Source organism: Protomyctophum parallelum (assembly GCF_964188405.1).
Source record: "Protomyctophum parallelum genome assembly, chromosome: 20".
In the NCBI taxonomy this organism is placed as follows: Eukaryota; Metazoa; Chordata; class Actinopteri; order Myctophiformes; family Myctophidae; genus Protomyctophum; species Protomyctophum parallelum.
In genome coordinates this window covers 33,205,957-33,231,348 of record NC_139718.1, presented here as the reverse complement: position 1 = coordinate 33,231,348, position 25,392 = coordinate 33,205,957, and the positions used below count along the sequence as shown (strand labels likewise).

The 25,392-nt window shown below is 41.9% G+C and overlaps 1 protein-coding gene across 1 annotated transcript in view; it reads right to left on the bottom strand.

The window, feature by feature from the left end:
* Positions 1-7,066: 7,066 nt before the first annotated feature.
* The window catches only part of arhgap5 (Rho GTPase activating protein 5), a 39,175-nt gene continuing 20,849 nt past the window's right edge, over positions 7,067-25,392 (bottom strand). The window contains exons 4-7 of the mRNA XM_083792586.1: positions 15,188-15,265; positions 13,633-13,764; positions 12,649-12,754; positions 7,067-12,075 (exon numbers count right to left, since the gene is read on the bottom strand). Coding sequence (XP_083648712.1) covers positions 11,757-12,075; positions 12,649-12,754; positions 13,633-13,764; positions 15,188-15,265 — 635 coding nt within the window. The 3' untranslated portion in view covers positions 7,067-11,756. The remainder of the gene's footprint in view (positions 12,076-12,648; positions 12,755-13,632; positions 13,765-15,187; positions 15,266-25,392) is intronic.

The following is a 25,392-nucleotide window of genomic DNA, read 5'->3' as shown; positions in this document are numbered from 1 at the left end:
GTTGTATTTTCTTACTTATGATAGTAAAATGTTAAAAGTAATAGGCACAATACGTTAAGGCTTCAGCCTACACCTGTTTTAATTGTGTTGCAGGCATTGTATTAATGTGTTTTTCTTTCGCTTGTAATGAACAAACATATTTGTAAGTATTCATTTGTATAATAGCCAAGCTATATGACATCCATAGGCTATTTATTTATTGTTCCACAGTATAGGCTAGGCCTACTCTATTTTGTTCTGGCACATAGGCCTAGGTAACCCTGTTTACATTTGTCTAGTATTGTAACTGCTGTTTGTCCTATTTTGTAATGTGTAGTGTTTAAGTTGACTTTAAAAATGAAAATGTGTTTGAATAGCTAAATCTTCCTGGTTCATAAGATCTTGAATTATTTTATCAGAGCCTGTACTCTTATTTGTATCTGCTGCAGTGAGTGAGTGAACATGTGGCTAAAAGAAACCTAAAAGATGGCGCCACCTGTCCATTGTACTCAATGGAGGGGGGTCGATCATTCTTGATTCGTTTTTATGTCGTTTTTCAGTTTAGTGTTTGGATTGAAGTTTGTTTATTTTAGTTTCAGTTCTGCAGGTAGGCTACGTTTTATTTGTGCTTCATTTGTTTTGTGAGTGTACACGACTACACGTTAATAAGTTTTATATTGAAACTCCTTACAATATAAACGGTGTAGGCCTACTCATGCGCGATGAGACGGCAGTGGCTTGCCTCGTGCGCGTTGCATACCAGTATAGATTCATCTCTATGCTCAGAAGTTGAACAGGTGAGTGCGTTGTTGAGATTTTGGAGGTTGCATTGATCGGTCATCGAATTCGAATTAATTCATGATTTTAATTGATTTCAAATGGTAAATTGAAGTCTGTCTGGGGCTTTTATGGACAGTCTGGATTGAAAAAGTTTAATAGAATGTTCAATGTTGAACTTGAAGCATACAGACTATAATGCTGATGCTACTATAAATAAAAAATGTAGCTAGCAAGCTCACAGTCGCCCTGCAACAGTGGCAGCTTGTAGGCTATAGCCTATTGAACAAACAAAAGGGTAGCATAGGCTATAGCTATTTCAAGTGGTCAAACTAGCAATAATTTATTTCTTTCATAAAAGCAGTTTAGCTACACAGAGGGTCTACTAAACTCATGACTCGGCCTTTGAAACAATATTATGAGACCAATTTAATTCCCTTGCTAAGACATTACAATTGCATTCAGACAGACACATCAGCATGCAGTCATATAATGAACAATAAGATTAATACTAAATGAATAAATATCTATTTATAGCCTAAAATTAATATAAATTGTATTTATTTCATGACACCAAAGTTTGGCAAAAATGTAAAGTAAATAAATTCATAAAATAGCATTTATAGCATTTTAAATGCTGTAAATTCAAATGCATGGATGGGGGGCATTCTGTGAAAAAAACGTTTTGTATTGTACTGTATAGTTTGTATTGTACTGTAAATGCAGAAAATGTGTTTGAATAGCTAAATCTTCCTGGTTCATAAGATCTTGAATTATTTTATCAGAGCCTACTCTTATTTTGCTGCAGTGAGTGAGTGAACATGCAAACATGTTTGAGTAACAATTATTATACCATAGATATTCTGTCGCCTGCGTGTGGCTCCAATAAGTGACATAGCTAAACAGAAACAGGCACTGAAAGACTTGAGTCGTGGACATAGAATTGGAGGTCGTTTACTTCGCACTTCAACTTGCTTACAATGCTTTTGCAAAGATAATGTGAAACTGAAAATAGATTTGACATCATTTTTGACATCACAAATGCAAACAAAATATGTAAAATATGTAATCAGACTATAGGCTACAGTGCTACACAGTAAATCGTGATTGTTAATATAGGCTAATCCAAATGGCCATGTGGATTAAATTGAAGTGCAGTAGCATAAATGACATTCCACTTGCATCATAGAAAGTAAACTAGACATGGTTTATTTGAGTTGTATAGTTGGTAAGGCCTAGTGTTCAGTGTTATTCTAAAATACATTACAAATCCAAAGTAATTAGTTTGACTTTGTCTTCCTCCCTTAGAAAGAAACAATGTCAGACTCATCACTTCAGCCAACTGAAGAAATGATTTGGGAAAGACAGACTCATCATTTCAGCAAAACTATTCGTGTAAGACATTCTGTTAAATATGTAAAGTATGTTATTGGATGGACCTACATAGTAAGTAATCCAAATGGCCATGTGGATTCAATTGAATTGCAGTAGCATAAATGACATTCCACTTGCATCATAGAAGTAAACTAGACATGGCTGCCATTGTCTCAGACAATGGCTTACCAACTATACAACTCAGACAATTTGTCAAAAGGCCTGTTCAGTGTTATTCTACAATACATTACAAATCAAGTCATTTGTTCGACTTTGTCTCCCCTTAGAAAGAAAAGGCAGAATTAACAGAGGAAATGATTCGGGTAAGACCGTCTGTTCCGACCGACTAGACACTGTGCACTGCACTCCCTGTGGGGGTGTGGAACGTGTGTGTCGAATTTGAAGTGGGGCGATCGGTTCTCGAGTTACGTGGATTACAACAGTACACACACACAAACACACACAGAGACAAAGACTTGGTGCATTTATAGTTAGATATAATCATTTAACTATCGTAAACTGGATGTCCCTATATTTGGGCATGTCCATTTTCTATTTTGTAATTAATTGATAAAACCCGAAAAAGCACTAAGACTTGTTTACTTATAAAGGTCCTCCATTTTCAATTCATCAAAACATTTTAAGACATACAAATATACACTTTCTAAAACAGTTAGAAAAACAGGGAAATTGGAGAGTATAAAATGGGGATTCACATTACTTACCGGCTGTTGGTAGGGTGTTCCACATTTTAGTGGCATACCAGCAAAATGAATTTAACCCCGTTCAACCCTAAGCCACTCCAACCTATCTGGGAGAAGGCCAAGTAGTGCTACTAGTGCCTGACCAGATTGTTTTGGGATGTCTGGACTCCAGACTCTGGAACCTTGTTTTTAGGCCCTTTGAGGTGCATGCATAGTCGAATAAACCTTGTATAAGAGCTCGTTAGGCTCTTTAAGGTGTTTTTGCTAACCAGTGAGATGATCCTGTACAGGAATGTTGTTCTTTGGTTCACCTTTTTGATTACGTTGGTAGCCATTATCAAAGGAAAGATTTGTCTCCAGGATGGAACCAGCTAGGTAGGTAATCGTGTGATATTATTGTCACCCACTTAAACTGAGAAGCCGTCGGCCTTGCTGAGATTACTATTCGTTCCAAAGAGAATGGATTCAGTTCTTCCCAGGTGTAAAGATAGTTTGTTGTCAGCGAGCCAGGTGCAGACTTTTCACAGTTCAGAACTGAGGGACTAATATCAACCTGCAGTTTGTTCCAGTTGTAGTCACTCACAAGCTGATGTCATGTCACTGTCATACGATAATATTATATATATATATATATATATATATATATGTCTCTTCAATTATTTTGGGACCAATTGTTTTGGCACCGCTCCCCCTGTGTCGGACCAAACTGATGATGAGGAGGAGGTACATTACATTTTTAATATCCTAAACAACACACACACACACACACACACACACACACACACACACACACAAACAACACACACACACACACACTGTTTAACTGTGTTCAAACTTCGATACCATACTTGGTCCTACGGCTGGAAGCAGGCACGTTGGCCCTGTCGGCGACCTAGGCATTCCATGCACGGCAGCCTCGTGGCAATCAGGGCTCTCGTTGGACTGGAGGGTTCCCATCTGCGACCGGGTCTATGGTCCTTCTTGTATCCCCAAGAAATCACTGTTGTTCCAACAGGGGCAAAAAACTGACCTGTAAAATTGGTCATAAAGAAAATAAATTACTATCCATGACTCAATTCAAACAATAAAGTGCTTCAAGTACTGTGGATCAATTAACACTAATCTGCAGTGGGCACAACTAGAGCCAAATTGATGGCTGATTATTACTGCCAGCTGGCTGCCCAGCTCAGCTGGCTTGATTTCCACAACACATTTTTACCATGAATAAATCTCAACATTTTGCCATCAAAAATGTACAATACACTCTTAATAACTCAAATAATACAAAACATTTCCATTTAAAAATGCAGCCACAAACCTTTAGTGCAATATGAATCAATGAATTTGTTTTTAACTCACCAAAACACTCTGTCTGTGCAAGCACAAAACACAAACCAGGCAGGTGTTACTCACTCATTATATCTATGCTCAAACCAAGTGGAAGTGTGTAGGGCGAGTCGTGAGGAACTGATTTAAAAAAGGGGGTGAGGGTGTGCCCATGCAGACTCCTCCCTCTCCACAAGGAGGGGAAGTGCACTAAAGCATTATGGGCATTGTAGGAATTCAGCAATCCAGTCAAACCCTAGTCAAGCACACAGACTTCATGGTGTATCAATATCCCAGGCCTATATAAGGAGCAACACTTCCTGATAAGATTTTGCTTGTGTCTTTTTAGATCGCTTGAAGAGGAGACATGCAAGCCCTGTGAGGTGCGCCTGAAGTTGAACGAGGCAGAGGGAGTGACAAGTGGTACCATGGAAGTAGGCCTACTGTCATATGGGCGCCATCTGAATTGTGAAGAAAATTAAGCAACTTTATTTCCTCTTTATTTACTGCCTATTTATTTATTTATTGCCTTATTTATTTTATTGTAATGAAATATTTGTCAGATGATTATTTACTCAGGTGAGCTGAATGTTAGGCATGTTAAGATGCCTGTGACATTTTTGATAGCCTGTACAGTATATTCATCTAGAGCTCAAGGCCAGGGTCTGTTGACACTAGACTGTATATTCTCTGTTGACGCTTGACAGACAGTACACATTCTTTCTTAATATTTAACATTGATGTACATAAGAATATTGAGAAACTTTATTGCCTATTTATAAGAGGTTATATTTGTGTTACAGTGTTGTAATTCAATATTTGTCCGATGTTTATTTACTCAGCTGAGTTGGATGTTAAGCATGTTATAATTGTATTGTTATTGTTTTTATTCTTATTTATCATTATATTGCTTGGTTCATGGTACCTCTCCTGTGTTTTATTCTCACTGCTGCTGCGGCTGCTATGACACCTGGATTTGCCTCCCAGGATAGATGTAACTCTAATATAAAGTATTTTTCAACTGAGGTTGAGAAAACATTGAGGGCTTGGAGTGCAAAGGATTTAGGCTAATTGATATTTTCTGAATTTTACAGGAGAGCAAAAACAAACTTTTTAAACAGTGATGCAAAAAGCATGCATCCTTAGACTCACTAAATTGAGAACGGACGCAGTCATGTTACCCTCCAGGACCCATTATATTGAAAACCAATTTACATCATGCTTTTATACTGATGTGGTCATATTACCATGATAAATATGATACTGACCATGCCTTTATTTTAAAAACAAAAATATGACCTTTTACCCTATGCTAGAGCTCATAGAGACCTTTAAAATGAATTATAAAATTCAGTTTTATATATAAAAAATTTCATATAATACTCCAGGTTGTAAGGAAATGCATCTGGGAGGATCTGGTGGGTTTTATTTAGTTGGGACCAGACCTCTGGTGTTTGCACTATAAACTGGTAGAAGCTTTTAAAGGTTCCGGTCCACCGGATCAACGCTGTGGTGGATACGAGCACTTCATTTCAGTAGTTACTGTAACTGGCATAATACACAACCTGATTTCCTCTCAAAATTGACTTTTTCTGTTAGTTTGAGACCACTAGATGGCGCCGCTTGCCTTCTAAACTTTGCGGGAGTGGACTATCAAAAGGGGTTTCATGAATATGAATTGTAGCCATCTACTCAGTTTTGTTTTAGTCTCCATTTGATTATTTTATTTGATAACGTTATTTGAATTAATTGCTTCTGACAGTGTTGATGTGGTTCATTCTATTTGACCAGGTCAGCCTTGTTAAGTCCTATAGCCTACAGCTAAAGGGTAGTTTCTATATTGATTGTAGCACTGGTCAAATGTTTTTTAGAGTGGCTATTTTGTCGGCTCCAAATAAACCTACAAACCCCATTGCTGCACCCAATTGAGACATAAGCTGTAGCCTAGGCTACGCAGGCGAAAGAACACGTCCACAGTTTGACGTTAATTTTGATTTACTGATCCATTAAAGTGCAGTATACAAACTTGGCATTGTTCTCTCTGGCAATGTGGCTCTTGCACTGGTAAATCACACCCGTGTGAAGTGAGTGGTGCAACTCCGTGTGGGGGTCCTCATGGGGGGTCCACGGAAGTTCCAGACCAACAGAAACGCGGCCAGGGGGCCGGCCCGTTTCCGGCGAGCTGCTCTTTGGCCACTCAGATTCAGAATAGCCAAATGGCATTGATCACGCCTCCAGGTCTTTAGTTTACTCAAGTTAGGGAATAAGACCTGGTACTTAAAGGAGAATTCCATACTAGAATGCTTTCTTATCTTTCTTACCTTTCTTTGTAGTTGTTACGTCCCCACCAAAGAGGTCCAGTTGTTTTTTTGTGCAAAATCTCCTTATTGGCTATTTTCCCTACCATAAGCCCTCAATGAATTGCATTGCATTGAATGGGAATTTAACGGGGCTATGGGGTGTTATGCTAATTCGCTTATTTCAATCGAAAGAAGTAGTAAAGTGTGCTGCTTGGGATATTATTTACATTATGAAGAGAGGATATATACAAAGAAAGTATAATTTTGAGCGATGGAAATAAGCGAATTAGCACAACACCCCATAGCCCCATTCAATTCCCATTCAATTCAATGCAATTCATGTAGGGCTCATGGTAGGGGAAATAGCCAATAAGGAGCTTTTGCACAAAATAACACCTGGACCTCTTTGGTGGGGAGGTAACAACTACAAAGAAAGATAAGAAAGCCTTTTAGTATGGAATTCTCCTTTAAAACACGCAAAATACAGCCCCAGGAGTTTAGGAATCCACTAGTTTTACATTTTAATATGGGTCGCAAAAAACTCAGCATTAGTCTCAGACAGTGACATTCTGATTTGACAAGAAGTAACAAACCCAAACACAGTAGTTTTGGAAAAAAAGAAACTTTATTTGGAAACATTATGGAGAAGAAAAAAGTTGAGTATTTTTTTCCATTTCTCAAAATTTCATGTTTTTATTTACTATGATACAGAGAGGATGACGGAGCTCAGATCTGGTGGAACTAGTTTGTACACCGGTTTGAAACGAGCATGGATCTTATGAACAAAAGTATTAATAAAATAAAAAATATGATTGCTTTGTGGACAACTACAGAATAACTGGTTAATCTTTTATGTTAACTAGCAGCTGCTGAGTTTACCCCACACCCACTTTGTCCACCCCCCAACAAAGAGGGGGAGAAAGTCTTCAAGAACTATATTGGCATAATTCCAATTCCTCCATACGTTCCCTACTTCCCTTCCATGTGCCCGTCCTCAGAGTCTAGAACCGAGTGTCCTATAGAGGGGTGGACTGCTAGCTTCATTCCATTCATGATATCTACATATTTATCCCCTTTATAATGTGCTTATATAACACTGATGGTCAACAAATGAGCTGTCAGCTCCATTCTATTCCAGACATCTGACACCTAAAATGTGCCCGTGTCATTGTGTTGGAGAATGGGCTATTGGCTCCGTTCCATTCCAGATATTTGTCCCCTAGAATGAGCCCATGTCATCATAATCTAGGATAGGCTGTATGGGCTCCAATCATTCCAGAAACGCATCCCTTACAATGTGCCCTTGTCCTTATGCATGCACGTCTATAACATAACCTAGAATGGACTATTGGCTCGGTTCCATTCCAAATATAAATCCCCCACAGTGCTCTTATCCACTCATCTTTTCTTGTTCACTTCTTTACACATACATGTGAAAGTTTCTCTCTCTCTCACACACACACACACACACACAGTAACAAAGCAAGTTGGGTAATGGGTTTGAGAGCCCAGAACCACTAAGCACCCACAATTAAATAACTACTAGGGGTTAAACTCTCTCCACACACATTTTACAAAGCTGTGATTTGTTCCCTGCAGGCCCTCTCGGGGTCCAATCACCTAGTCCTACATACACACAGCATGCAAAGGGTTAATTTCCAACTGGTCATAAACACACGAAGGGCTACTAAATGAATGGATAAAAGAATCCACTTAATGGGGCGGGAAAAGAGTGAACAAGGAGGCAGGAGACGAGACAAGTTTCTGAAATGGGACAGAGCCAGATGATTAGATTTTTTTTTATCTCAACACCACCAACTCAAAATAACCATCACTTTGTGTTTGTCATTCCATGGCTGAATTTACACAGGAACAAATGAAAAACTAACACCTTATTTTTAGCCCCATTTGACTCAGTCGTTATGGTATGAACGCCAAAGCTAAGTCTAACAGGGTTAGAAGAAGGGTGACACTTTATAATGGCATTATCCTTGTGTATTAATATGAATTTGAGGTATTTTTGCAATAGATATTTTTCTAGTAAAAAAGAAACTCACGTTTTTTTATTCTAATAATTACATTATTGTGTACACATTATACTTAATGTGTTGGTACTGTACACAACTAAGTAATATTTCCAGCCAGTACTTTTTCATTGGTTAATACGGATTGTAATTAATAAAATAATTCACTTAAAATGTCAGTTTTTCAGTTCCAGTGTAAATCAGTTTCCCCTCATTCTCAAACATCCATCTACACAAAAACTGTTTTTCCATTCTCAAAAAGGCAATAGGGGGAATCGGACCCACCTTCCCTCTAACCTTCCTGTCTCTCCATCAGAACAGAAAGAAAAAACCAACAGTGGGTTTTAGTTTACAATGTAAACTTTACATCATCACAACTGCTGCGGAATGAGATTAGAGCCTCTTGTGTTTTTAAACTGGATTACAGAGAAAGTTCAGTACCCCATGCTGGTTCATAACATCAGATAAATCAGCCGCTGATAATATATATACTGTATATATATATATATACTGTATATATATATATATATACTTTCTTTCCTCTATTTAGGGAAACTATTAGACATATAATCCAACATATGATATTAAAGAGTTGGCATCTTGCATGACAGAAATGAAAAAAAGAAAGAAAAGAAACCAATTACAAATCGATAAAAAAAGTTGAAAATCTTCATCACACATTCCCTCAACCCAACAAACAATCAATGCATTGAAAATGACAGCGCTTGGCATTCAGCTCAGCATGTATTTAATGTGTTTTGAAGTCTTTTTTTTGTTTTGTTTTTTTTAATTTATTTCAGAAAAACAGACATGCAAAGTTTGTTCCAACAAACCCAACGTAACGACGACCGAAAAAACAAGAGGAACAAAGGAGAAGAGGATTCTTCTGGAAAACAGACAAACGAGTTGGCCCATCCATCAGACATCAAACGCCCCCCCCCCCCCAAAAAACAAACAAAACAACTAACGAAGAAGAATAAGACAAAAGGAAACAGAACCGAGAACCAGAATGCTTTGCGACAGAGGTATTTCCTCTCGGATGTGCCATCATTGGGGGGGCCGGGGTGGGAGTGGGGGAGGTGTTCATAGTGGGATCCTCCCCTCAGAGAAAAACATAGAACTAGAGAAATATTATCTTATTGGAGTTGGGAGTGCTGAGGGTCAAACAGGCAGGCTGAAAGAGGGTTTTTTATACACCTGCTCCTATATCCAGTTTGCTTCTCACTGCTTGTTGCAAACCAACTTGTCTCTAATCTTTCTCTTTGTGAATCCCTTCCTCGTGTTCCTCTCCTCCGACAAACGGACAGTGTGAGGTGTTGGGAAGAGGTTGTAGTAGGACCACAGATCAATTCACACAGATACACAGACCTACGGACACACACACACACACACCCCGACACACACACATCTCCGGTAAAAATCACACTTGTAAAAAAAAAGTTTTAAAGAGTCCGTTTTTGAGAAAAATTATAACAAAAAAACAAACATAACATAAAAAAAAATGAAACTCAGTCAGTGGGACTTAAAAAAATCTATTGTGCATGTGCTGTCCTTTTGGGTCACAGTTCAAAGTTTGATGTGATGGGCAAAGGGAGCGGGGGATGGTTGCAGTTTTTTTTTCTTTTTTTAAACAATAGCAAATCCCCCAACGCAAAAATAACTTGTTTGTATAAATATATTTATTTCCTTATATTTTTGCAAGTCATCCTCCTGTGTACGTGCAACCGTTTTATGTGTCCAGATTGCTATTCTATTGTCAAGAGTCCACACTTCTCAGAGAAGTCCCTGGAAGGTGAACGAGAGGTTTGGGAAGAAACCAGGACACAATTGTATGCACTGATGTATGGAGAAAGTCAGGTCGGCTGACTGTTAAGAAAACCCACTCAGTCAGTCAAATAACCAGCCAGTCAGTTAATTAGTTAGTGATGACTGTGCTAATCAATCAGTCAGTCACCCACTCAGCAAATCAGCTAAAGCGAGTCTGATAGGACAGTCAGTGAACCAGTCTGTCATTTGACCCATCAGTTAACCAGTCAGCTAATTATGCAACCATCCAGTCAGTGAATACATTTTTCCGTCAATCAGTCAGTCCGTTGTTGAATCAGTGGCCTTTGGGCGAGATCCAGGGACTGTTCTGGTCATCTTTACCCAGTTGAGATGCAGTCTCGGAGGACTCTACTTTGGAAAGCTTCTCATCTCCTGGATCTAGCCTGGCCTGGGATCTAGACCTTGAGCCTGGGTCTAGAGAGTATCTGGGGAAGCAAAGGGGCCTGAACTTGGCCAATCGGTGGACTTGGTGTTGAGGGAAAGGACATCTATGTGCTATGTTATTATGAGAGGTGAGGCGAGGAGAGGCAACTCTTTAGCCAGTGGGCCTTCCATGTATCAGAGCACAAGATGTCTAAATATCAGACCTGTCTTTACTCTGTGGTTCAAGGTCCAAAATCAAATGTGGCGTTACCTGAATCCGATTGGTTTGTACAGTGTCAGGCACAATCAATTCAATCTAGATAAAGTATGCGAGAGCCCAAATTTGATGTAGTTTAGGCTCCAATTCTTCTAATTTCTCACAATCCCAATGAGAAACGTTAGCATAATATAACATTGATAAAAGGTAAGATAAAAGTAATTCACTTATAGGCCCAACTAAGATACAAAATTTAACAGCCTACTAGCACACATGCCGATGGCCCCGAATCTACAGAGCTGTTAAACAGACCATGATTGTTTTCAGATTTTCATCCTAGGCCAGGCAAGATCAAGTCATCCCAGATATAGTCATTAAATCCAGATAATGATCATAATTCCACATGGTGTTGTGTCCATATAAGGAAGTGGGTGTTGCATCCCAATTGGCTTCGATTGGTCAATCAAAAAACTAACCAACTCCACAGGCATTCTGTACTGGTAGGTCTCAATCTGGGATTTAATCTCACTCAACTGGCACATTTCACATGGATGAGATAATCCACGAGAGAGAGATAGAGAGAGAGAGGGGGGGGGGGGGTCTATTCTCCACCCAGTGTTGGAGGTAAGGGGCATGTAGTGGTTATTGAGAAAGAGAGAGAGAGAGAGAGAGAGACATCGTCCCGGACAGAGAACCATGCCTGTTCGATCCCAGCACCCAACAGGTCAATATGTGTGTCCATATCCCTGTAGCCATCCGTTGAATGTCGCCAAGCGGGGACTGTTGAATTCGTTAAGACGCAGGAGCTCCCTACACGTTACCCGTTAGCCATGTTAATTAACAGTGCCTCTGGCCTGTCTCTCTCCTATATGAGGGCGTCCGGCTGCAGGGCGTGCTGTATCTGCTGGGGCTGGAGGGGCGGCGGCAGCTGCAGGGGCAGCAGGGCCTCCACCATGTTGTGGCAGTGGGGGGGCGGCGTCCCCTCGCTGCTGGAGCTCTCCGCCATGTTGCCGCCGTAGAAGAAGTAGTCGCTCTGCAGGATGAAGGACTCGATGACGGCCTGGTTCAGCTTGGTGGTGGACAGGGTGTCCTTGTTCTCAAAGTCAGGACGCATCAGCGTGGGCCAGAAGCAGATGGAGAGGTTGTCCGCTGTCATCAGGGTCGTCTTGCTCTGCTGACTCACCCTGGAGCGGCACAGATATGAAACCACGTTATCCGTTACAGAAGGGCACGGTCAAAGTGATAGAAATACAACCACTGCTGCCAATGTGCCTTTCAGCGAGGCAGATAAACATCTACGCTGGACAAGAACTGCTACTCAAAGTGTCCAAGCAGAAGTAGGGTAAATTACGCTTATGCTTTGCAGATCTGTTCACATTCCCAGGGCATGAAAACTACATACAACGGACCAATTAGTCCTATAGTCTTGCTCAAGGACACTTTGACACCAACTCCGGGGGAGCCGGGTTCTAACTGGCAACCTTGTGGTTACCATCTGGCCACTCTACCCCTGAGCCACTTTCTTCGGTAGCTTTTCCAGACTTTTCTCCTCATGAGAGTGTGTGTGTGTGTGTTATCCCAGTCTCTGGTCTGTGACTGTAGACCCAATGAACTCTCTAATTTATGATATCACTGCAAACGATGTCATTGTGTCTCTCCCTTTCTTTCTTTCCGTCTTTCTCTCACTTTACTGTGCAGAAATGACAACATCTCACGCGCGTGCGTGAGATGTAGTAAGTGTGTGTGTTGTCTCTTACCTGTTGAGGTGTGAGATGATGTATTTGAAGACCAGGTAGTTGACAGGAGAAAACTTATTGACGATCTCCCTCAACACCTGCAGGCGCTCAATATGGTCCACGATTTCTGTCACAAACACACACACACACACACACACACACACACACACACACACACACACACACACACACACACACACACACACACACACACACACACACACACACACACACACACACACACACACACTTTACACGCTGTCCCTCTTGGGAAGGGAAATTATACACTCTGGAAGACAAAGGACAAGATTCTGCCAAAACTACTCCCACGCTATCATCTCACACACATACACATATATGCAGACAGAGAAATACATGGCAATACACAATACGTGTGTGTGTGTGTGTGTGTGTGTGTGTGTGTGTGCGTATGCATATGCACACAAGAGACAAATGCGTAAATGCAGGAACACACAAACAGACAGAAATAAGCACACTTTATATGCACACTACACAGTAAAATCCTCAGCATTCATCTAACTGAGTGAGTGTATAAATCTAATTTACATCGGGTTACATTCGTACACTCAGTTAAATGAATACTCTGTTCATGCCTCAAGCCTGTGTATATATAAACAAATACATTTATGATACCATGCATATGCCTATCCCTAACCCTACATAGACACACACACATTCGTTCCATTTATATCCCATCAATCATCTTAACGAGGAGGCTCTAATGGACATAAAGGTTCATAGGTCACTAGTTCATGATCCGAGAAGAGAAATGGAGATCAGTATGGAGACGTTGAATGGCTGTATATATATATATATATATATATATATATATATATAACCCAGTATAATTATCTGGTGTCTGGATGGGTGTGTACTAAATGCTCAGATCAGAGATTGATGCGTGTGTGTGGCTGTGTGCACAGGATGACTGCATCTGTTTGTTCATAAGTGTGTGTGTGTGTGTGTGTGTGTGTGTATACTTACTTGCGGCCTCAACCAGTTCAGGGTGGAGGTTGTAGGGTATGAGGGGGTCAGGCAGGTCAGCAAAGAAAGCTTTGAGTGCTCCAGCTACAGCGTTCACAGCTATGTCCATCACCACAAAGTCTACACCGTGATCTACACGTGCGCCACAAACACACACACACACACACACACATCATTAGCATTGCACTTGGCTATAAAGTAGTATTGTAAACGGATTTGGTTATATTGTGTATATATGTGTGTGAGAATGTAAGTGTGAGTGAGAGACACACAAACAGAGACGGGGGGATTCTGGACCCCCTCGAAAACGAGATGATACATCTCAAGGGGATATCCTTTTCTCAATAAAGGTTCATATAAGGAGAGGGTGGTGGTGTATGGAGGAAAAGAGGAGAGGGTGAGGGGGCAGAGGAGAAAAGCAGGAGAAGAGAGGAGCAGAGTTGTGATTCAGAACTGCTCCTCCGCTGTGGAAGTGAAGCTTATTGTCCTCGTTTCCCCGAGGGAAACACTGCAGCGATGCACCGACCTACATACTGATGGGATAAATACCGAAGATGATCATGAATCGCACAACTTGAGACCCTGACTGCTACAGTACTGTGCATTCACTATGCAGACAGTATATTATTAGAGGAAGACAGGAGGAAATTGGAGAGGGTCAAATTTGTGACCGCTTTGCTCCTGACATTTAATGTATGCGACCTCAAAATATAGCATGGAGCATTCGTGCAAGTGCAGATAATTTTTCCAGGGCGGACCGAAACAAGCCGTCGATTGAACCAAAACGAGCGCTCCTCTTGGCCTGTGGCCCAGAAAAACAGACGTGCTTTGTGAACTGCGACAGTAGAGATCACCTGTCAGGACAGTCCCGAAAATGTGATGTTTGTCCCATGTCACACATTAACAGAAAAAAATCCCGCATTTCGATGATCATGGCAACAAGAAGTTCCTTTAACGCTGCAATTATCCCCTATTAAAAAAGGGGGAAGAGAAATGCTGTTCTTGGGGAAATGTCATTGGTTTATGTTGCTGTAAAATGTCACTATTAAAAGAGAGAGAGAGAGAGAGCAATGTGTCATAAATCAATGCGTCGTCAGTTGCAGGGCCAGCAAACCGGTCTCTAAATGGACCGACATTATGATGAGTTTTGTGTTCTGTTGTCGTGGGTGAGAGAGAGAGAGAGAGAGAGAGAGAGAGAGCTCAGCGACAACACAGATCGTGAGATTCCCGTCACAACAAAGTGGATAGCAACGCGCAATTACACCGAATTAATGCTTTAGTATCCTTCGCTCCAGTCACCAACACTCTGTAGAGAGACTGTTTCCATTGACGGACTGATCAAAGGAACCGAATCTGAACAAGCCTCCTACGAGAGAAGCACACCGAAGGCTGAGATGTCGCTGAGCGCTGCTGCGCTAACTTTCCAGCACTTTCTTTCTGTGTGATCTCACATGTGTCAGCAGAGAACATTTTTTCAAGTATGTTGAAGTTGAGAAGTGAGAAGAGTTGATTGTTCACTACAATCGCTACCAGTGTGTGTGTGTGTGTGCGTTACCTTGATCAAACTGTTTCTGGATGTTGTCCTGGTCGGTTTTGTTTCCACTGACTCTGTACAGACCTTCTGTTGTCAGACCTATAGGCACATAAAACACACAAACCTGTCAGTCAATATGCATACATTACATTAGTCAATATGTTATGTCAAAGGGCCAAGAATGGCCATTGTGGGAATTTGGTCACTAGCAGGTTAACCCATTCCTCCATTGATTTGTGACCATCTTGCAACAGAAAGGTCACCGGCTCCACCTCCATGACTAACAACCAATGCTGCATTCCCCTAAAACTGAGTGAATCAGTTCATCCAGTTTGTGTTGATTTGCACCGACATTGTCCATATTTGGGCAGAATTGTCATCCCGCCTCTTGTTGCCAGGGTTATTGCATTGAAAATGCAATCGCAAATGTCAAGTCCAATATGGGTATCTGCATGGCCGGCACACACTTGAACAGAACTTGAACTTGAGAGAGAGAGCTGTACTGCAGTAGGTCCCTACACAACAATACCAAACAGCTGATCTAAGAACAGTGGTCACAGAAACGAGCATCTAATTAACACAGGGTGCTGTCCTCTGAGAGCATGTACACGCACACATACACACACTGCAGTATGAGTGACCTTGCAGCAACACATGCTGCAAGATGCAGGTCTTTGGTACGTGTGTGTGTGTGTGTGTGTGTGTGTGTGTGTGTGTGTTGATTCAGTGCCGGAAAAGGGAACTAGGCCCCCTGCCAGAGGCATGTCATTTCAAACTCTCAAGAATTCAACATATGGATACAATATTATATTATGTATGTTTAATATGTCCACATATTTAAGTGTATGTGTGTGTACATGAGTGTAGGTATGTGTATGCATGTTCCAACGTGCATGTAGAATACAATGTGTGTGTGTGTGTGTGTGTGTGTACACACTACAGTATGCCTGTATGCAGCAGAACCCCACCCATAATACAGTGTACTCAGACACACTGCCTACCCAGCATTCCTAGCAGGTTGTGACGAGTCAGGACACGTCCTCCTGACACAGTGGGACAGAGAGACTCCTTACTGTAACTACAGGACACTTTCACACACACGTGTGTGTGTGTGTGTGTGTGTGTGTGTGTGTGTGTGTGTCTGTGCACAAATGAGAGAGTGAAGTCTATTTTAAACAGTGCAATGCAAAATTAGGCCTGAGATTGAAGAGGTGAGTGTGTGTGTGTGAGAGAGAGAGAGTGAGACTCAGTCTGTGTCTTTGCAAGTGTGTGGGAGGAGCATCTGTGCCCCAAAGGCTTTGCACATCAGTGAAAGGCAGTGTGGGTGTTTCTATGTGACAACACAGTCTGTTGGTGTTTATGCGTGTGTTTGACTGTGAGGATTTATGTGTGTGTGTGTGTGTGTTGGAGAGCAGGTGTGTGTTTGTCTGCGTTATGGTATAGCATCTGTGCATCTTAGCCGTTAAATCAACACACATTATATGAGTCTAATGAAGAACCTGCTTCCAATTAAACACAATGTGTGTGTGTATATACGCGCACGCACACACACACACACACACACACACACACACACACACAATGTGTATGAGGTTGTTGCCGCATTTTTTTCAAATTGTCAGGTCTTGTTCTGTTGTCTGCAGACACACAAACTCATGCGCGTGCGTCAAGGCCCTGGCAGAAGGAAATAACAGTTGAGTTAATGTTTGCATGGTAGAATCCGATAAGACCTCCAACTGAGATATGATCTATATCCTGACTCACAATAACAGAGACACACACACACACACACACACACACACACTTTCCTCTTCGTGTCCATTTCTCTCTTTCTCCGTCCATCTGTCCATCTTAGTTAGTCTTGAGTTACCGTCTCTCCTTCTCTATGTTCTCTCCCTGTTTATCTTTAACTTTCTGTCATCATTCACTTTGTTTCTCTTTCCAGTTCTCTCTGTCACACACACACACACACACACACGGAGCCACTGGCCCATTGCCACGGTTATTTTATTGCCGTGACAACCATCTGCTGTGAGTAGGAACAGGAAGGAACCTTCAATAAATGAAAGTCAATCATTGGTCTAATTTTGTTTAACACACACACACACACACACACACACACACACACACACACACACACACACACACACACACACACACACACACACACACACACACACACACACACACACACACACACACACACACACACACACACACACACACACACACACACGTGTGTATTATCAGATCAGTTTAATATTTTGTCATCAGAGTCAATGGTTTAAGACATCATTCTTCATTGAACATACTGTACACATTAACTCACCCGCTAAATTATATTTGAGAATATTTGGAGAGATGATTTTGAAAAAAAAGAGAAATATGCCATATCGCTGCTGAAAATTCCTGGCCTGGGCTGTGTGTGAGTGGCTGAATGTAATACACATGCATAGTACACAAGCTCACAGACAGACCCCTACTGTGAGCACTGGAAGTGTGTGTGTGTGCGCATGCATGCACCTGAAAGATATGCATATGATTGCGCACTACACTGCAGCCTTACACACACACACACACCCACCCACACACACACACACACACACACACACACACATACAGTGATTGTGTCTGGCCAAGTCATCAGTTTGCGAGCTAGTGTGTTAATTTAACGACTGTCCTCCACTGCAACCCTGGGTCAATGGAATAAATCAATACAAACCTGTGTGTGGTAGGTGAATGCTGAAAAGTGTGTGTGTGTGTGTGCATGGATGCAGTTACTTTAGCTGCCAGGACATTAAATCATGCTCACACAACCCCTCCCAAAAAAAAAAAAAACACACACACACACACACACACACACACACACACACAGAGGTTGGAGTAAAGCAGCATCTGCTTCCAATCAGGTCCACATCGGCTAGGTATCCCACAATCCTTTGCTAAAGGTAGCACCAGAAACATTGTGAGCTTGTAGATCGGCCATTTTCAAAAAGCTATTGCATTTAGACCAGTGGTTCCCAAACATCTTCATGTCAAGGACCCCCAAATTGACATAAATTAGCTTGCGGACCCCCATTTGAAAACAATATACCAGGGACCCCCATAAGAGAAGATTTTTACGTGTCTAGCAGTGATTCTCAACCCGTTCAATTTCAAGGACTCCCAGTTTGACATGCATTATAGGCAGGGCTGCACACAATTATTTTGGGCTAGTTCTCAAAGGAGCACCTGGACATGCAAGTTGGTGCGCACAGCAAGGGGACGGACGGGGGGACGGACGGACGGACGTTTCTACACTGCCACAATGTTATGCTGCCCACACGGCCAGATGCAAAAGATACAAAGATGCTAAGCTACAGAGTCATAGACAGTGTGGTCGTTAAGCAGAAGGAGGACGTTTATTAGCAGCACTGAAACGTCCAACACAGATACAATTTAATAAAATGAATCACCTACTGCTGCAGGTTCCATGTTTAAGTAAAGTAATTCCAGTGTTCAAGTTACAGATGCATGGTTTTCACGTTGTAAATATGGTTGTGTGGTTTAGCAACTAGCATTATGACAGGAGCACCGTAAACTTTGGGAAAGTGTCATCATAGCTTGTTTACAACTGAAACGGACTTCCTGTGCTCTGACTTCCTCTTCAAAATAAGAGTCACGTGTAAAGATTAGTCAACACTAGTTTTATTTCCAAGTCTACTTACAGGACATAACATCACATTGGAGTTCCTTTTGAATGCCTGTCAGATTCTCTCAGCTGTTGGTGCCTCACATGCCTTTGATCTACCGTGCAGAAAACATTTTGACAACGCATGCGCACTGGCGCACCGGTTGTGTGCAGGCCTGATTAGATGATTACGGACCCCCATTTAATGGTATTTCCATCTCTGGGACCTCCAATGTATGCCCTAATTGTTAGTCCCCTAGTTGGCTTTGTGTCATAAAATTATCTCGTCGTCTTTTTTCCTGCAAGATGTGAACATGAGAAATATCCCCTATATACAGAACCAAGTTGGCCATGCCCATACCAACCATGACCAAAAGTAGCATTTTAAAACTAAATGTGAGACCACAGAGAGGTTTAATAACAAAAGCATAGGCATCATATGGCTGTCTGAATATGACATCAAGGCATTTATGAGAAACGTAATTAATAAGTTGCTAACCCAGTACTGTCCCACACAAGCGATACTTCTGTCCCGAAAATTAACGGTTTGGATCAGGTCACCCTACCTCTGTGTCTGTCCCCTCTGCTCTGCTCTGCTCTGACAACTCAACAAATCAGTTGTGTGTCCTGGTAACAAGTAACATCACAAACTGGAGCTAGAGAAGATTTTTCGATCAGAGCTGTTGATGTGGTAAATGGAGCTTATGGACACACACACACACACACACACACACACACACACACACACACACACACACACACACACACACACACACACACACACACACACACACACACACACACACACACACACACACACACACACACACGTGTGTACAGGAGACAGATGGGCTGTCTTTATAAAAAGAGTCATCGGTCTGCAGTTACCTACATACTGGACACACACTTCATCACCATTATGCGTTCCTAGCAGAGGGGCTCTCCGGACGGACGGCCGTCTCTCCAACACTTTGGTCCCAGACGATATGTCTCCTAAAGCTACTGGCTGGATGGCTACGCACCTCCGTGCTCCCCCTCCCCCGCAGGCTGAAGCTAAATGATTGGCTAGCCGAGATCAGTCAGTCAGAGGCCTTTAGTTTTAAGCGGGTAAGGAATTGGGATGTGCCGATAATCGTTATTATTGTCTTTATCGCGATAAAGACATGCTCACAATGATCATGTTGCCGTTATTGTGGAATTGTCCATCATACGCCAGACCCAATTTGGCTCCGTTTCCATCTACACAAAAACAGAACATCTGCTATTTTTGGCTGATGATCCCCCCCCCCAGTACCGGTATATGGAGTCTGGGATGCAAGTTGTTAACAAAAGTAAGAGTTTTAAATTAAGCATACTTAGATTATCGCGATATTGTTAATCACACTTATTTTGGCCACAATAATCGTCCATGACATTTGCATATCGTCTCATCCAAGGGGGGGTAAACGTTTATTATTTAACCATGCACAGTGCTCCAACTCTTGGCACAACGCCAGGGATGTCAGGAAGACAGTTATCCTAGTCAGGGTTTAGGTCTGTTGCTACTGTATGGGGTGTTCAAAGTGACACAGAACACACTCTCCATTTAATCCTTTACTTAAAGGTTAGAAAAAATGCAACAAACATGCTTTCATATACAGCCGATATCGCTGCTAAAGCCTGATTTTTACAGTTGCCCACTGGTGTTGCATGCAGTAAATAGCAGATATACAATATATGGGGCGGCAGTGGCTCAGGGGTAGAGTGGTCGGTAGAGAGGATGGATGGATGGCAACCACGAGGTTCCCAATTCAATCCCGAGCTCCCCCAGAGCTAGTGTCCTTGAGCAAGACTCTGAACCCCTAATTGCTCCCGATGTGCACATTGGTGCCTTGCATGGTTTCCTCCGCCATCTGTGCATGAATGTGTGTGTGAATGTAATGCACGATCTATGTAAAGCGCTTTGGGGAAAAAGCGCTATATGAATGCACCATTTACAAGATCACATTCGTTGAGTTGGAAAGCTGTTTCCATGAGAGAGCCTTCCACCTCAAAGACACGTTTATCGTGCGTGAATTTTTTATCACATTTCTCTCCACTTTTCTAATGGACGGGCTGGGGTTTTGGCCCAACATACAGTAGCACTGCTGCACTGGACGCTTAGCACCATCTATAACAATTGCTGTGTCAAATTCGCAGTCAGCACTGCGACTGCTCAATTTCAGTCATCAAACTGTATGCCTTTTGCTTTCTTAACCATCTATCTTGAACACAGAATTGCGTGTGCATGTAGTTGAATTCCTGTCCAATCATACAATTTTACACACACACACACACACACACACACACACACACACACACACACACACACACACAATATAATGGCCGTGGGACGTTAAAAGCTTAACACTGATCCCTTCATTCAGACACTCTGAGCTGCCAGGAATTAATACCTGGAGAGAGAGATCGAGAGACTGACATACTGTACAGAGATATAGAGAGAGTGCATGCTTTTGTGTGTGTGTATGTGTGCGTGCGTGCGACGTGTCAAGATGATATGCTATTGACCATCAGGAAGAAAAAGTGAGAGGAGTGAGTGAGAGAGTGAGAGAGTGAGAGAGCAAAGTATGGGTAGATAAATGGAGTTCTCCACCAACCTAGACAGCTCAACACATTTCACAACATCACAGGATGGTGAGAGACGGAGAGGAGGGCATAAAGAGAGCAGCAGAAGAAAGAAAATCAAGAGGGAGGGAGAGAGAGGGAGGGGGAGAGAGAGAGGGAGAGAGAGAGGGAGGGGGAGAGAGAAAGAGGGAGAGAGAGAGGGGGAGAGAGAGAGGGAGGGGCAGAGAGGGAGGGGGAGAGAGAGAGAGAGAGGGAGGGAGGGATAGGGAGAGAGGGGGGGGAGGGAGGGAGAGAAAGGGAGGGGGAGAGAGAGAGGGAGGGGGAGAGAGGGAGAGAGAAGGGCAACAGAAGGGCTTTCTAAGGCAGTGTAATGGAAGAGTAGAATGGATACTGTACACACATACACACGCACGCAGATACAGTACATATGCCCTGGACACAAACACACGCACAGAAAGGCCAGTCAGGAGGAAGTGACTCATAGCCTGAACAAAACCCCTGACACACACACACACACACACACAATTAGACCAGCTGACTGCCTTGGTGCCAGGTGGCTCTGGCTACAGTCAACACAGCATGGCCCCTAGTGACATGTGCATGTACACACACATTTTGGCGCAGGACAGTATTTCTTATCAAGACGTAACACACACACACACACACACACACCTGACCTAACCACCAAGTACCACCACCTACCACACATGCGCGCGCGCGCGCACACACACGCGCGCATGTGTTCTCTGCCTTAAGGGTATTCACTATGGGAAAGGACGTGACTAATACCGTTCCAACAACTAGCACACACTCACTCTGACTATATCACACAAACACTCACTCTATATCTCTCTCACACACACACACACACACACACACACACACACACACACACACACACACACACACACACACACACACACACACACACACACACACACACACACAGTAACCAATCCACTAACAATCTAATCCCTCTATTGGCCCTCTGCTTTTGCTATCAAAATAACAGAGAGGGAGAACGAATGACAAAGAGAAAGGCAGTGAAAGACAGGGAGATATCAGAGAGAAGTGACATGGTACACAGACAGAGAGAGAGAGAGAGAGAGAGGACAGAAGACACTCACCAAACCTGCAACACATAAACCTCTCTTCATACGGTCTTCTCTCCCTTTTCTCTCTTTCAGTCTCTCTTTATCCAAGGCTTAAGGGCAAAGAAAAGAAAGAACCGAGAGAGAGAGATAGGATACTCTCCAAGACAGGCTAATGGAAGGTGGACAGATGCTCATGTGCAGCCATAGGCGACAAGCGTTTCTGACACGGACGGACGGACGGACGGATGCACTCACACACACGCGCGTGCGATTTAGATCGTTTCTGTCGGGCAGAAACCTCCCATCTCCGTATTCTAAATGTTTTGGTAAATGAATGCCCTACTACTTGAATCATACTACACAGAAGTCACAACATGGACGATAATTATGTTGGTGTGGCTGTGCTCAGAGTCAGTGAACAGGAAACGACAACAACCGTAAACAACTAGGAAGTGATCTGGACAACACAATAAACAACAGGACATGGAAACAAACACAGGAAAAAGTTCATTATTTAAAATGCCATCAACTTAATGTGTACTGTGTACGTTTGAACACAGCCATGAAAATGTGAATAATTCATATAAAATAAAACTCCGGATTCCATGTAGACACAGATGTTCCTACATTCCTACATTTTATATTATTTATGAAAAAAAGGTTACCGAATGATGCATGTCAAGTGTGTGTTCAAGTGTTCGGAGAAGACAAATATCTCATTCTTCATATATTTCAACTTTTCTTATTAACCCCTGGGCTACTATTAACGGAAAAAACTGATTATTGCTAAAAATACAAACCTCCCGGTCACGGAATTAATGGAATGTCAATCAATGTCAGTTATCGGGGGTTCAACTGAGCAAAAATTTGCATTTTCTCGCTAATTTCGGTAATGTTGGATGTAATTTACCAAAAAACGGCCGAAATCCACACGATCGTGCGCTATCGTGCACGCGCGCCGTCTCTATGTGCGTTAGTTATGAAGTTATGAGTTATGAAAAAGTTAGCATTAGCTTAGCATTCCGGACAGCCAAGCAAGTGACACGGGGTTAAAATACTACCGGATGTTATCGATCGTTGAACCGGAAGTGACTTAACCAGATTCGTCTATTTTTGTCAAAATCAGCATAATGGTGCGTTCCCGCCATCTGGTGGAAATGCGAGAGAATACATTACAAATGCCATGTGCAAATAAACGATCTGTTCAAACCATCAGATCGTTCTATTAATGTTAAAATGATGAATTAAAAATATGCCAATGTGTTACCCAAACAAAGAAATTGGGATTGGTAGTCCAAGGGTTAAATTAATGTCCTGAAACATCATAGGAGAGTGTCGTACCACCAAAGTAGTGAAAAGAGCTAACTACAAGTTTACAACACAACAAAAATGAGCACTTGTGCTCACACACTGTAAGCAATGCATCTACTAATTGTAAAATTGATTGTGATGTCCATATCAAACAAATAGAAATAGAATAGAACACATTTTTATCATAATGACAAGTTAACGCTTTTGGACATATGAGGGTTCCACTCTGCAGCCACGATGAGGAGGAGTAAAGTTATCAATACTCATTGCCAATATGAATTGCCAACACCAACCCATATGGCTATTAACTAACCTATATATATAACTACCAATACATATTGCAAGTTAATTTGCAATGCACAAGTTTTGTAAATAAATCGGTGAAACACCAATCAATCATACCTTGACTTGCTGTCTGTCTCACACCAAACACAGTACTAGAACTAAACTAACCACCAGACACAGTACTAGAACTAAACTAACCACCAGACAGTACTATAACTAAACTAACCACCAGACAGTACTATAACTAAACTAACCACCAGACAGAACTAGAACTAAACTAACCACTAGACACAGTACTAGAACTAAACTAACCACCAGACACAGTACTAGAACTAAACTAACCACCAGACACAGTACTAGAACTAAACTAACCACTAGACACAGTACTAGAACTAAACTAACCACCAGACACAGTACTAGAACTAAACTAACCACCAGACAGTACTAGAACTAAACTAACCACCAGACACAGTACTAGAACTAAACTAACTACCAGACACAGTACTAGAACTAAACTAACCACCAGACACAGTACTAGAACTAAACTAACCACCAGACACAGTACTAGAACTAAACTAACCACTAGACACAGTACTAGAACTAAACTAACCACCAGACACAGTACTAGAACTAAACTACTGTAACCACCAAACACAGTATTAGAACTAAACTAACCACCAGACACAGTACTAGAACTAAACTAAACACCAGACACAGTACTAGAACTAAACTAACCACCAGACACAGTACTAGAACTAAACTAAACACCAGACACAGTACTAGAACTAAACTAAACACCAGACACAGTACTAGAACTAAACTAACCACCAGACACAGTACTAGTACAAATATAGTATATAGGCATATACTATATATGCATACATATATACTCTATACTCTATACTGTATAAAGTGTGTAGTTGTAAGTTGATTAGCGGTATACTGTGGTTACTTTGCGCCAAAAACCGTGACAGCTGTTCCGCCATTTGAGGCTTACGCAGAAAAACATCTAATCTGTGCCTGTGTTGCTGGACCAATGATGACGAAATGACCATATTTCTTACGTCATCATTTAGAGCTAGTCATACACATACACACCACGTACTCTGGTCCCAGCAGATCAGGCACAATTTGCTATTTTATTTTTTACTGATTATGTATATAGTATACGTATGACTAGCTCTAAATGATGACGTAAGAAATATGGTCATTTCGTCATCATTGGTCCAGCAACACAGGCACAGATTTGATGTTTTTCTGCG